This window comes from Salmo salar, chromosome 06, assembly GCF_965601325.2.
Source record: "Salmo salar chromosome 06, fSalSal1, whole genome shotgun sequence".
NCBI lineage: Eukaryota > Metazoa > Chordata > Actinopteri > Salmoniformes > Salmonidae > Salmo > Salmo salar.
Window position 1 is genome coordinate 1,315,001 of NC_138296.1, and position 15,000 is coordinate 1,330,000.

Here is a 15,000-nt window from a genome sequence, read left to right on the forward strand (position 1 = left end):
AGAATAGAGTAGAATAAAATAGAGTAGAACAGAATATAGTAGAATAGAATATAGTAAAATAGAGTAGAATAGATTAGAGTAGAAAGGAGGTGAGGAGGTTGGGGAGAGAGAGTAGAATAGAATAGCGTAGAATGGAGTAGAACAGAATAGAGAAGAATAGAGTAGAATAGAGTAGAACAGAATAGAGAAGAATAGAGTAGGATGGAGTAGAATAGAGTAGAATAGAGAAGAATAGAGTATTGCATAATAGAGTAGAATAGAGTAGAATAGAGTATAGTAGAGCAGAATAGAATAAAGTAGAATAGAGTAAGATAGAGTATAATAGAATAGAACCGAGAATAATATAATTGAGTAGAGCATAATAGAGTAGAGTAGAACAGAGTAAAGTAGAGTAGAACAGAGTAGAATATAATAAATTAGAGTAGAATATAGTAGAATAGAGTATAATATAATAAAACAGAGTACAGTATAATATAGTAGAATATAGTAGAGTAGAATACAGTAGAATACAGTATAGTAAAGTAGAATTTAAATACAATGGATTAGACTACAGCTTTAGAATAAGTCATTATAAGAGGTGAATTTGTTCTCTCTCTGGTGTTGCTACACGAGCCTAGCATGCCGACCGCGCCGCGAGCGTTGAATGTATGTACGCACACACACGATATTCAATCGTTTCATCCTAACTGCTCGCGTGCGTCAACGAGCCTCTGAGTAGCCAGGCGCTAAAAATACAACTTGGTTCTGTTTGTGACGCTTAGACGGCGCTGCAAGTCCCGCCTCTCCTCCTCTCCTCATTGGTTTATAGGAGCATATACCCACGTGGGTGATTGGAAGACGGACTGAGGTCCGCCACTCCAGTCCAGTTGGTGGTGGTAGTGCACCTTAAAGTTGGTTAACAACCTGCCATATAAAATCCACAGAAGAAGAATAAAATGTTAAAATAAAACCGTCTTTAACCTTTATTTAACTAGGGCAAGTCAGTTGAGAACAAAATTCTTATTTTACAATGACGGACTACACCGGCAGGCCAAACCCCGGACGACGCTGGGCCGATTGCGCGTCGCACCTATGGGACTCCCAATCCCGGCCGGTTGTGATACAGCCTGGATTCGAACCAGGGTGTCTGTAGTGACGCCTCAAGCACTGAGATGCAGTGACTTCGACCGCTCACGCCACTCAGGAACACAGAAGAAGAAGAAGAAGAAGGAGGAGAGACTAAATAGAAACTAACTAGGTTTACCCTTTTATCCACAGAAGAAGAAGGAGGAGAGACTAATAGAAACTAACTAGGTTTACCCTTTTATCCACAGAAGAAGAAGAAGGAGAGATTACTAGAAACTAACTAGGTTTACCCTTTTATCCACAGAAGAAGAAGGAGGAGAGACTAATAGAAACTAACTAGGTTTATCCTTTTATCCACAGAAGAAGAAGGAGGAGAGATTACTAGAAACTAACTAGGTTTACCCTTTTATCCACAGAAGAAGAAGGAGGAGAGATTACTAGAAACTAACTAGGTTTACCCTTTTATCCACAGAAGAAGAAGGAGAGATTACTAGAAACTAACTAGGTTTACCCTTTTATCCACAGAAGAAGAAGGAGGAGAGATTACTAGAAACTAACTAGGTTTACCCTTTTATCCACAGAAGAAGGAGGAGAGATTACTAGAAACTAACTAGGTTTACCCTTTTATCCACAGAAGAAGAAGGAGAGATTACTAGAAACTAACTAGGTTTACCCTTTTATCCACAGAAGAAGAAGGAGAGATTACTAGAAACTAACTAGGTTTACCCTTTTATCCACAGAAGAAGAAGGAAGAGAGATTACTAGAAACTAACTAGGTTTATCCTTTTATCCACAGAAGAAGAAGGAGGAGAGATTACTAGAAACTAACTAGGTTTACCCTTTTATCCACAGAAGAAGAAGGAGGAGAGATTACTAGAAACTAACTAGGTTTACCCTTTTATCCACAGAAGAAGAAGGAGAGATTACTAGAAACTAACTAGGTTTACCCTTTTATCCACAGAAGAAGAAGGAGGAGAGATTACTAGAAACTAACTAGGTTTACCCTTTTATCCACAGAAGAAGGAGGAGAGATTACTAGAAACTAACTAGGTTTACCCTTTTATCCACAGAAGAAGAAGGAGAGATTACTAGAAACTAACTAGGTTTACCCTTTTATCCACAGAAGAAGAAGGAGAGATTACTAGAAACTAACTAGGTTTACCCTTTTATCCACAGAAGAAGAAGGAAGAGAGATTACTAGAAACTAACTAGGTTTACCCTTTTATCCACAGAAGAAGAAGGAGGAGAGATTACTAGAAACTAACTAGGTTTACCCTTTTATCCACAGAAGAAGAAGGAAGAGAGATTACTAGAAACTAACTAGGTTTTACCCTTTTATCCACAGAAGAAGAAGAAGGAGAGATTACTAGAAACTAACTAGGTTTACCCTTTTATCCACAGAAGAAGAAGGAGGAGAGATTACTAGAAAATAACTAGGTTTACCCTTTTATCCACAGAAGAAGAAGAAGGAGGAGAGATTACTAGAAACTAACTAGGTTTACCCTTTTATCCACAGAAGAAGAAGGAAGAGAGATTACTAGAAACTAACTAGGTTTACCCTTTTATCCACAGAAGAAGAAAAACACAAGATTTTGTGTGACTCAAAATAGGACAAAATTCTAGAAAAGTCCAGAAAAAAAAAGGACTTCCAGGACAAATGAGCAACAGAAAGCTAGCTAGCTAAATGTCCATGAATGTTCCACCTGTTTCCACCTGTCCCCCAAATTAATACAATTGGCTCAGAGTTGGTTTTGATATTTCAAACCTGCACCGCCTGGTCTAGACAGCATGTTAGGTGAACCTGCGCCGCCTGGTCTAGACAGCATGTTAGGTGAACCTGCACCGCCTGGTCTAGACAGCATGTTAGGTGAACCTGCACCGCCTGGTCTAGACAGCATGTTAGGTGAACCTGCACCACCTGGTCTAGACAGCATGTTAGGTGAACCTGCACCGCCTGGTCTAGACAGCATGTTAGGTGAACCTGCACCGCCTGGTCTAGACAGCATGTTAGGTGAACCTGCACCGCCTGGTCTAGACTGCATGTTAGGTGAACCTGCACCACCTGGTCTAGACAGCATGTTAGATGAACCTGCACCGCCTGGTCTAGACAGCATGTTAGGTGAACCTGCACCACCTGGTCTAGACAGCATGCTAGGTGAACCTGCACCACCTGGTCTAGACAGCATGTTAGGGTGAACCTGCACCACCTGGTCTAGACAGCATGTTAGGTGAAGCTGCACCGCCTGGTCTAGACAGCAAGTTAGGTGAAGCTGCGCTGACCATAACACACTGTCTACAGCACTACGAGTGTGTGTGACTGTTTTGTGTGTGTGTGTGTGTGTGTGTGTGTGTGTGTGTGTGTGTGTGTGTGTGTGTGTGTGTGTGTGTGTGTGTGTGTGTGTGTGTGGTGTCTCTCTCGCCCGGTAGGTGCTAACACTAGGAACTGAACCATCTGTCTCTCCTGTCAAACTAACGTGCGATACCTAATCAACTTAATTACACTCACACACACAGACACACACACACACACACACACACACACACACACACACACACACACACACACACACACACACACACACACACACACACACACACACACACACACACACACACACACACACACAAACAAACACACACACACACACACACACACACACACACACACACACACACACACACACAGACACACACACACACACACACACACACACACACACACACACACCCGTACCTCAGGAGCGATGTAGTCTGGGGTTCCACAGAAGGTCTTGGTGGTGACACCGTCCAACATGTTCTCTTTGCACATCCCAAAGTCCGCTATCTTAATGTGTCCCTCTGCGTCCAGCATCACGTTGTCCAGCTTCAGATCCCTACAGGAGACAACACAGAGACATGCTAGACTCTCAGACAGAAGGGTAACTACAGGAGACAACTCAGATACATACTAGACTCTCAGACAGAATATCCAAATTACGACCAGACAATACCGATCCCATTAGTTCCTGCCAAGGCTGTTGAATATCTTTGTCTGAGATTGATGTTGTGATGAATATCTTTGTCTGAGATGTTGTTGTGATGAATATCTTTGTCTGAGATGTTGTTGTGATGAATATCTTTGTTTGAGATGATGTTGTGATGAATATCTTTGTCTGAGATGTTGTTGTGATGAATATCTTTGTCTGAGATGTTGTTGTGATGAATATCTTTGTTTGAGATGATGTTGTGATGAATATCTTTGTTTGAGATGATGTTGTGATGAATATCTTTGTTTGAGATGATGTTGTGATGAATATCTTTGTCTGAGATGATGTTGTGATGAATATCTTTGTCTGAGATGATGTTGTGACGAGTATCTTATGACTTGAAGACTCACCTGTAAATGATTCCTTTCAGATGAAGGAAGAACAGACCTATGGCAATCTCTGCTGCGTAGAACCTGAGAGAGAGAAAGAGGAGAGGGGAGAGGAGAGGGAGAGGAGAGGAGAGGAGAGGAGAGGAGAGGAGAGGAGAGGAGAGGAGAGGAGAGGAGAGGAGAGGAGAGGAGAGGAGAGGAGAGGAGAGGAGAGAGGAGGGGAGAGGAGGGGAGAGGAGAGAGCAAGAAATAGAGGAGAGGAGAGAAGAGGAGAGGAGAGGAGAGGAGAGGAGAGGAGAGGAGAGGAGAGGAGAGGAAAGAGCAAGAGATAGAGAATAGGATAGGATAGGATAGGATAGGATAGAAGAGGAAGAGGAAGAGGAAGAGGAAGAGGAAGAGGAAGAGGAGAGGAGAGGAGAGAGGGAAAGGGAGAGGAGAGAGAGCAAGAGATAGAGGAGAGGAGAGGAGAGAGATAAAGGTGTATATTTTGCCATACTTCCAGTATATCTGATAAAATCAACAGGACGTAGCAAACACGTCCATGTGAGTTCGAACGGACCAATCACATATCGACCCCCTCAAACCTACGCTCAAAGAGAAGAGGGTGAGGAGAAGCCGAAAAATACCATTTCCTTCACCAGTCACACGGCCGTAAACACATCCGGACAAGAGGAAAACCTACGTGACAATTCCGTTCATCGACAACAGTTCAAACATTCAACACTATTGTTCCCTCCGAGGTCGACACCGAGCTCAGAGCCACGAGTCTGGACACCTCCCTCTGCTACTGGATCCTGGACTTCCTGACAGGACTGTGTCCTCAGTCCTCTGCTGTACTTCCTGTTTCACCTACGACCCCGCGCGTGGCTTCGCGCCAACGCCGTCATCCAGTCTGCTGACGACGCCGCGGATGTAAAAGCCTGATGACCAAACAACGGCGAGTCGGGCTATAAAGGAGGGAGGTAAGTGAACTGGCGTTTTGTGTTGTCGTCGTGACAACGACCTCTCCCTCAACGACAGCAAAACAAAAAAAAAGGAGTTGATTGTAGGAAGGTGGAGGGATTTTTTGTAATTTTAGCAGACGCTCTTATCCAGAGCGACTTACAATAGTGAATACATACATTTCATACATTTTTTTCTTTCTTCTCTGTACTGGTCCCCCGTGGGAATCGAACCCACAACCTTGGCGTTGCAAACACCATGCTCTACCAACTGAGCCGCACGGGATGGAGGGAACATGCCGCGATCCACATCAACGGGACTGTATTAGAGAGAGTCACGAGTTTTAAGTTCCTTGGCGTTTCCCCACGTCACAGAGGAATTGTCATTCAGCGACTCTACTTCCTAAAAGCGGCTGAAGAAATTCGGACACGCAGAACCCGGGTCCTCTCCAAATAATACCGCCGTACCATCGAGAGCATCCTGACCTACATCCTACATCACGGCCTGGTACAGGAATTGCTCTGTCCACGACCGCGATGAGGCCCCTCCAGCGGGTGGTGACGAGGCCCCTCCAGCGGGTGGTGACGAGGCCCCTCCAGCGGGTGGTGACGAGGCCCCCAGTACATCGCCGGGACCGTGCTCCCACCAATCCAAGACATTTACTCGAAACGGTGCCTGAGAAAGGCATGAAGCTACCCCCCCCCACTGACTCGGTACCGCCCTCCCCACTGACTCGGTACCGGTACTCCCCTCCCCACTGACTCGGTACCGCCCCCCACTGACTCGGAACCGGTACTCCCCCCCACTGACTCGTTACCGGTACCCCCACCCCCCACACTGACTCGGTACCGGTACCCCCCACTGACTCGGTACCGGTACTCCCCCCACACTGACTCGGTACCGGTACCCCCCCCCCACTGACTCGGTACCACCCCCCCACTGACTCGGTACCGGTACCCCCCACCCACTGACTCGGTACCGGTACTCCCCCCACTGACTCGGTACCACCCCCCACTGACTCGGTACCGGTACTCCCCCCCACTGACTCGGTACCGGTACTCCCCCCCCACTGACTCGGTACCACCCCCCCACTGACTCGGTACCGGTACCCCCACCCACTGACTCGGTACCGGTACTCCCCCCACTGACTCGGTACCACCCCCCCACTGACTCGGTACCGGTACTCCCCCCCACTGACTCGGTACCGGTACTCCTCCCCACTGACTCGGTACCACCCCCCCACTGACTCGGTACCGGTACTCCCCCCCACTGACTCGGTACCGGTACCGAGTCAGTGGGGGGAGTGCCGGTACCGAGTCAGTGGGGGAGTGCCGGTACCGAGTACCCCACTGACTCGGTACCACCCCCCACTGACTCGGTACCGGTACCCCCCCCACTGACTCGGTACCGGTACCCCCCCACTGACTCGGTACCGCCCCCCACTGACTCGGTACCGGTACTCCCCCCAAACTGACTCGGTACCGGTAACCCCCCCACTGACCCGGTACCGGTACTCCCCCCCACTGACTCGGTACCACCCCCCACTGACTCGGTACCACCCCCCCACTGACTCGGTACCGGTACCCCCACCCACTGACTCGGTACCGGTACTCCCCCACTGACTCGGTACCACCCCCCACTGACTCGGTACCGGTACTCCCCCCACTGACTCGGTACCGGTACTCCCCCCACTGACTCGGTACCACCCCCCCACTGACTCGGTACCGGTACTCCCCCCCACTGACTCGGTACCGGTACCGAGTCAGTGGGGGAGTACCGGTACCGAGTCAGTGGGGGAGTACCGGTACCGAGTACCCCACTGACTCGGTACCACCCCCCACTGACTCGGTACCGGTACCCCCCCCACTGACTCGGTACCGGTACCCCCCACTGACTCGGTACCGCCCCCCACTGACTCGGTACCGGTACTCCCCCCAAACTGACTCGGTACCGGTAACCCCCCCACTGACCCGGTACCGGTACTCCCCCCCACTGACTCGGTACCGGTACCCCCCACTGACTCGGTACCGCCCCCCACTGACTCGGTACCGGTACTCCCCCCCACTGACTCGGTACCGGTAACATCCCCCCACTGACTCGGTACCGGTACTCCCCCTCCACTGACTCGGTACCGGTACTCCCCCACACTGACTCGGTACCAGTACTCCCCCACACTGACTCGGTACCAGTACCCCCCCACTGACTCGGTACCGCCCCCCCACTGACTCGGTACCGGTACTCCCCCCCACTGACTCGGTACCGGTAACATCCCCCCACTGACTCGGTACCGGTACTCCCCCACACTGACTCGGTACCGGTACTCCCCCACTGACTCGGTACCGGTACTCCCCCACTGACTCGGTACCAGTACTCCCCCACACTGACTCGGTACCAGTACCCCCCCCACACTGACTCGGTACCAGTACTCCCCCACACTGACTCGGTACCAGTACCCCCCCACACTGACTCGGTACCAGTACTCCCCCACACTGACTCGGTACCAGTACCCCCCACACTGACTCGGTACCAGTACTCCCCCACACTGACTCGGTACCGGTACCCCCCCCACACTGACTCGGTACCAGTACTCCCCCACACTGACTCGGTACCGGTACCCCCCCACACTGACTCGGTACCGGTACTCCCCCACACTGACTCGGTACCAGTACCCCCCCCACACTGACTCGGTACCAGTACTCCCCCCACTGACTCGGTACCGGTACCCCCCCCACACTGACTCGGTACCAGTACTCCCCCACACTGACTCGGTACCAGTACCCCCCCCACACTGACTCGGTACCAGTACTCCCCCACACTGACTCGGTACCGGTACTCCCCCACTGACTCGGTACCAGTACTCCCCACACTGACTCGGTACCGGTACTCCCCCCACTGACTCGGTACCAGTACTCCCCCACACTGACTCGGTACCAGTACCCCCCCACACTGACTCGGTACCAGTACTCCCCACACTGACTCGGTACCGGTACCCCCCCCCCACACTGACTCGGTACCAGTACTCCCCCACACTGACTCGGTACCAGTACCCCCCCCCACACTGACTCGGTACCAGTACTCCCCACACTGACTCGGTACCGGTACCCCCCCACACTGACTCGGTACCGGTACCACCCCCCACTGACTCGGTACCGGTACTCCCCCCCCACTGACTCGGTACCACCCCCCACTGACTCGGTACCGGTACCCCCCCACTGACTCGGTACCACCCCCCCACTGACTCGGTACCGGTACTCCCCCCCACTGACTCGGTACCGGTACTCCCCCCACTGACTCGGTACCGGTACCCCCCACTGACTCGGTACCTCCCACTGACTCGGTACCGGTACTCCCCCCCCACTGACTCGGTACCGGTACTCCCCCCCCCACTGACTCGGTACCGGTACCCCCCCCCCACTGACTCGGTACCGGTACTCCCCCCACACTGACTCGGTACCGGTAACCCCCCCCCACTGACTCGGTACCGGTACTCCCCCCACTGACTCAGTACCGGTACCCCCCACTGACTCGGTACCGCCCCCACTGACTCGGTACCGGTACTCCCCCCACACTGACTCGGTACCGGTACCCCCCCCACTGACTCGGTACCGGTACTCCCCCCCACTGACTCGGTACCGGTACTCCCCCCTCCACTGACTCGGTACCGGTACTCCCCCCCACTGACTCGGTACCGGTATTCCCCCCACTGACTCGGTACCGGTACCCCCCACACTGACTCGGTACCGGTACCCCCCCACTGACTCGGTACCACCCCCCACTGACTCGGTACCGGTACTCCCCCTCCACTGACTCGGTACCGGTACCCCCCACTGACTCGGTACCGCCCCCCCACTGACTCGGTACCAGTACTCCCCCCACTGACTCGGTACCAGTACTCCCCCCACTGACTCGGTACCAGTACTCCCCCCAACTGACTCGGTACCAGTACTCCCCCCACACTGACTCGGTACCAGTACCCCCCCCACACTGACTAGGTACCAGTACTCCCCACACTGACTCGGTACCGGTACTCCCCCCACTGACTCGGTACCAGTACTCCCCCCACTGACTCGGTACCAGTACTCCCCACACTGACTCGGTACCAGTACCCCCCCACACTGACTCGGTACCAGTACTCCCCACACTGACTCGGTACCAGTACCCCCCACACTGACTCGGTACCAGTACTCCCCCACACTGACTCGGTACCGGTACCCCCCCCACACTGACTCGGTACCAGTACTCCCCCACACTGACTCGGTACCGGTACCCCCCCACACTGACTCGGTACCAGTACCCCCCCCCACTGACTCGGTACCGGTACTCCCCCCACTGACTCGGTACCGGTACTCCCCCCACTGACTCGGTACCGGTACCCCCCACACTGACTCGGTACCAGTACCCCCCCACACTGACTCGGTACCAGTACTCCCCCCACTGACTCGGTACCGGTACCCCCCCCCACACTGACTCGGTACCAGTACTCCCCACACTGACTCGGTACCGGTACTCCCCCCACTGACTCGGTACCAGTACTCCCCCACACTGACTCGGTACCGGTACTCCCCCCACTGACTCGGTACCAGTACTCCCCCACACTGACTCGGTACCAGTACCCCCCCCCCCACACTGACTCGGTACCAGTACTCCCCCACACTGACTCGGTACCGGTACCCCCCCCACACTGACTCGGTACCAGTACTCCCCACACTGACTCGGTACCAGTACCCCCCCCACACTGACTCGGTACCAGTACTCCCCCACACTGACTCGGTACCGGTACTCCCCCACTGACTCGGTACCAGTACTCCCCCACACTGACTCGGTACCAGTACCCCCCCCCCCACACTGACTCGGTACCAGTACCCCCCACACTGACTCGGTACCAGTACTCCCCCACACTGACTCGGTACCGGTACCCCCCCCCCACTGACTCGGTTGGTTAAAGGGCTTGGAAGTGAAGATTTCACGGTAAGGTTGAATTCAGTCATGTGACTAATAACGTTTTATTTTTATTGGACAAATAAAAAAACTTTGATTTGATTAATGGGTTCGATCTGGGAACAGGAAGATATACTCCGGAAACTCACACAGGGTGTGTGTGTGTGTGTGTGTGTGTGTGTGTGTGGTGTGGTGTGGTGTGGTGTGGTGTGTGTGTGTGTGTGTGTGTGGTGTGGTGTGGTGTGTGTGTGTGTGTGTGTGTGTGTGTGTGTGTGTGTGTGTGTGTGTGTGTGTGTGTGTGTGTGTGTGTGTGGTGTGGTGTGTGTGTGTGTGTGTGTGTGTGTGGTGTGGTGTGGTGTGTGTGTGTGTGTGTGTGTGTACTCACACAGCGTGAGGTTCCTTAAACTTGCCGACATGCTGGATCTGATACATGAGGTCTCCTCCGTTGATATACTCCATCACAAAATATAACCTGTCCTGGAGAGAGAGAGAGGGGAGAGAGAGAGAGAGAGAGAGAGACGGGGAAGGAGAGGGGGAGAGAGAAAGAGATCGACAGAGAGGGAAGGAAGGAAGGAAGGAGAGGGGGAGAGAGAGAGAAAGAGATCGACAGAGAGGGAAGGAGGGAGGGAAGGAGAGGGGGAGAGAGAAAGAGATAGACAGAGAGAGGGAGGGAGAGAGGGGGAGAGAAAGAGAGACAGAGAGATAGGGAGGGAGGGAGGGAAGGAGAGGGGGAGAGAGAAAGAGAGACAGAGAGAGAGAGGGAGGGAGGGAGGGAAGAAAATGTTCATCTCGAACCCTCATACCATAACAGCCACCTAATCATCCCCAGCTTCCAATTGGCTCATTCATCCCCCTCCTCTCCCCTGTAACTGCTCCCCAGGTCGTTGCTGTAAATGAGAATGTGTTCTCAGTCAATTTACCTGGTAACATAAGGGTTAAAAACAGACAGACTCAGTCACACCACCAACACATCAAGTCATCACCTACTGACTCAGTCACACCACCACATCATCACCAACTGACTCAGTCACACCACCAACACATCACCTACTGACTCAGTCACACCACCAACACATCATCACCTACTGACTCAGTCACACCACCACATCATCACCAACTGACTCAGTCACACCACCAACACATCACCTACTGACTCAGTCACACCACCAACACATCATCACCTACTGACTCAGTCACACCACCAACACATCATCACCTACTGACTCAGTCACACCACCAACACATCACCTACTGACTCAGTCACACCACCAACACATCACCTACTGACTCAGTCACACCACCAATACATCATCACCTACTGACTCAGTCACACCACCAACACATCACCTACTGACTCAGTCACACCACCAACACATCACCTACTGACTCAGTCACACCACCAACACATCAAGTCATCACCTACTGACTCAGTCACACCACCAACACATCATCACCTACTGACTCAGTCACACCACCAACACATCACCACCTACTGACTCAGTCACACCACCAACACATCATCACCTACTGACTCAGTCACACCACCAACACATCAAGTCATCACCTACTGACTCAGTCACACCACCAACACATCATCTACTGACTCAGTCACACCACCAACACATCACCAACTGACTCAGTCACACCACCAACACATCAAGTCATCACCTACTGACTCAGTCACACCACCAACACATCACCAACTGACTCAGTCACACCACCAACACATCAAGTCATCACCTACTGACTCAGTCACACCACCAACACATCAAGTCATCACCTACTGACTCAGTCACACCACCAACACATCAAGTCATCACCTACTGACTCAGTCACACCACCAACACATCACCAACTGACTCAGTCACACCACCAACACATCAAGTCATCACCTACTGACTCAGTCACACCACCAACACATCAAGTCATCACCTACTGACTCAGTCACACCACCAACACATCATCACCTACTGACTCAGTCACACCACCAACACAACAAGTCATCACCTACTGACTCAGTCACACCACCAACACATCAAGTCATCACCTACTGACTCAGTCACACCACCAATACAACAAGTCATCACCTACTGACTCAGTCACACCACCAACACATCATCACCTACTGACTCAGTCACACCACCAACGCATCAAGTCATCACCTACTGACTCAGTCACACCACCAATACAACAAGTCATCACCTACTGACTCAGTCACACCACCAATACATCATCACCTACTGACTCAGTCACACCACCAACACATCAAGTCATCACCTACTGACTCAGTCACACCACCAACACATCAAGTCATCACATACTGACTCAGTCACACCACCAATACATCATCACCTACTGACTCAGTCACACCACCAACACATCATCACCTACTGACTCAGTCACACCACCAACACATCATCACCTAATGACTCAGTCACACCACCAACACATCACCTACTGACTCAGTCACACCACCAACACATCAAGTCATCACCTATTGACTCAGTCACACCACCAACACATCACCTACTGACTCAGTCACACCACCAACACATCAAGTCATCACCTACTGACTCAGTCACACCACCAACACATCAAGTCATCACCTATTGACTCAGTCACACCACCAGCACATCAAGTCATCACCTACTGACTCAGTCACACCACCAATACAACAAGTCATCACCTACTGACTCAGTCACACCACCAACACATCATCACCTACTGACTCAGTCACACCACCAACACATCATCACCTAATGACTCAGTCACACCACCAACACATCACCTACTGACTCAGTCACACCACCAACACATCAAGTCATCACCTATTGACTCAGTCACACCACCAACACATCACCTACTGACTCAGTCACACCACCAACACATCAAGTCATCACCTACTGACTCAGTCACACCACCAACACATCAAGTCATCACCTATTGACTCAGTCACACCACCAGCACATCAAGTCATCACCTACTGACTCAGTCACACCACCAACACATCACCTACTGACTCAGTCACACCACCAACACATCAAGTCATCACCTATTGACTCAGTCACACCACCAACACATCACCTACTGACTCAGTCACACCACCAACACATCAAGTCATCACCTACTGACTCAGTCACACCACCAACACATCAAGTCATCACCTATTGACTCAGTCACACCACCAACACATCACCTACTGACTCAGTCACACCACCAACACATCAAGTCATCACCTACTGACTCAGTCACACCACCAACACATCAAGTCATCACCTATTGACTCAGTCACACCACCAGCACATCAAGTCATCACCTACTGACTCAATCACACCACCAGCACATCAAGTCATCACCTACTGACTCAGTCACACCACCAACACAACAAGTCATCACCTACTGACTCAGTCACACCACCAACACAACAAGTCATCACCTACTGACTCAGTCACACCACCAACACATCACCTACTGACTCAGTCACACCACCAACACATCAAGTCATCACCTATTGACTCAGTCACACCACCAACACATCACCTACTGACTCAGTCACACCACCAACACATCAAGTCATCACCTACTGACTCAGTCACACTGTGTGTGTGTGTGTGTGTGTGTGTGTGTGTGTGTGTGATAGTGTGTGTGTGTAGTGTGTGTGTGTGTGTGTGTAGTGTGTGTGTGTGTGTGTGTGTGTGTGTGTGTGTGTGTGTGTGTGTGTGTGTGTGTGTATAGTGTGTGTGTGTGTGTGTGTGTGTGTAGTGTGTAGTGTGTAGTGTGTAGTGTGTGTGTTTACCATGGTCTGGAAGCAGGAGTGCATAGACTACAGTAATGGACTAACTAGACTACAGTACTGGACTAACTAGACTACAGCACTGGACTAACTAGACTACAGTACTGGACTAACTAGACTACAGTACTAGACTACAGTACTAGACTAACTAGACTACAGTACTGGACAAACTAGACTACAGTACTGGACTAACTAGACTACAGTACTGGACTAACTAGACTACAGTACTAGACTACAGTACTAGACTACAGTACTAGACTAACTAGACTAACTAGACTACAGTACTAGACTAACTAGACTACAGTACTAGACTACAGTACTAGGCTAACTAGACTACAGTACTAGACTAACTAGACTACAGTACTGGACTAACTAGACTACAACACTAGACTACAGTACTGGACTAACTAGACTACAGTACTGGACTAACTAGACTACAGTACTGGACTAACTAGACTACATTACTAGACTAACTAGACTACAGTACTAGACTAACTAGACTACAGTACTGGACTACAGTACTAGACTACAGTACTGGACTAACTAGACTAACTAGACTACAGTACTGGACTAACTAGACTACATTACTAGACTAACTAGACTACAGTACTAGACTAACTAGACTACAGTACTAGACTAACTAGACTACAGTACTGGACTACAGTACTAGACTACAGTACTGGACTAACTAGACTAACTAGACTACAGTACTGGACTAACTAGACTACATTACTAGACTAACTAGACTACAGTACTAGACTAACTAGACTACAGTACTAGACTAACTAGACTACAGTACTGGACTACAGTACTAGACTACAGTACTGGACTAACTAGACTAACTAGACTACAGTACTGGACTACAGTACTGGACTAACTAGACTACAGCACTTGACTAACTAGACTA

At 50.7% G+C, this 15,000-nt stretch overlaps 1 protein-coding gene across 1 annotated transcript in view; it reads right to left on the bottom strand.

Moving 5' to 3' along the window:
- LOC106563911 (protein kinase C beta type) overlaps positions 1-15,000 on the bottom strand; it is a 180,215-nt gene that overhangs the window by 25,801 nt on the left and 139,414 nt on the right. The window contains 4 exon segments of the mRNA XM_082976102.1: positions 3,800-3,938; positions 4,442-4,504; positions 10,686-10,777; positions 14,097-14,123. Of these exon segments, the coding sequence (XP_082832228.1) occupies positions 3,800-3,938; positions 4,442-4,504; positions 10,686-10,777; positions 14,097-14,123 (321 nt within the window).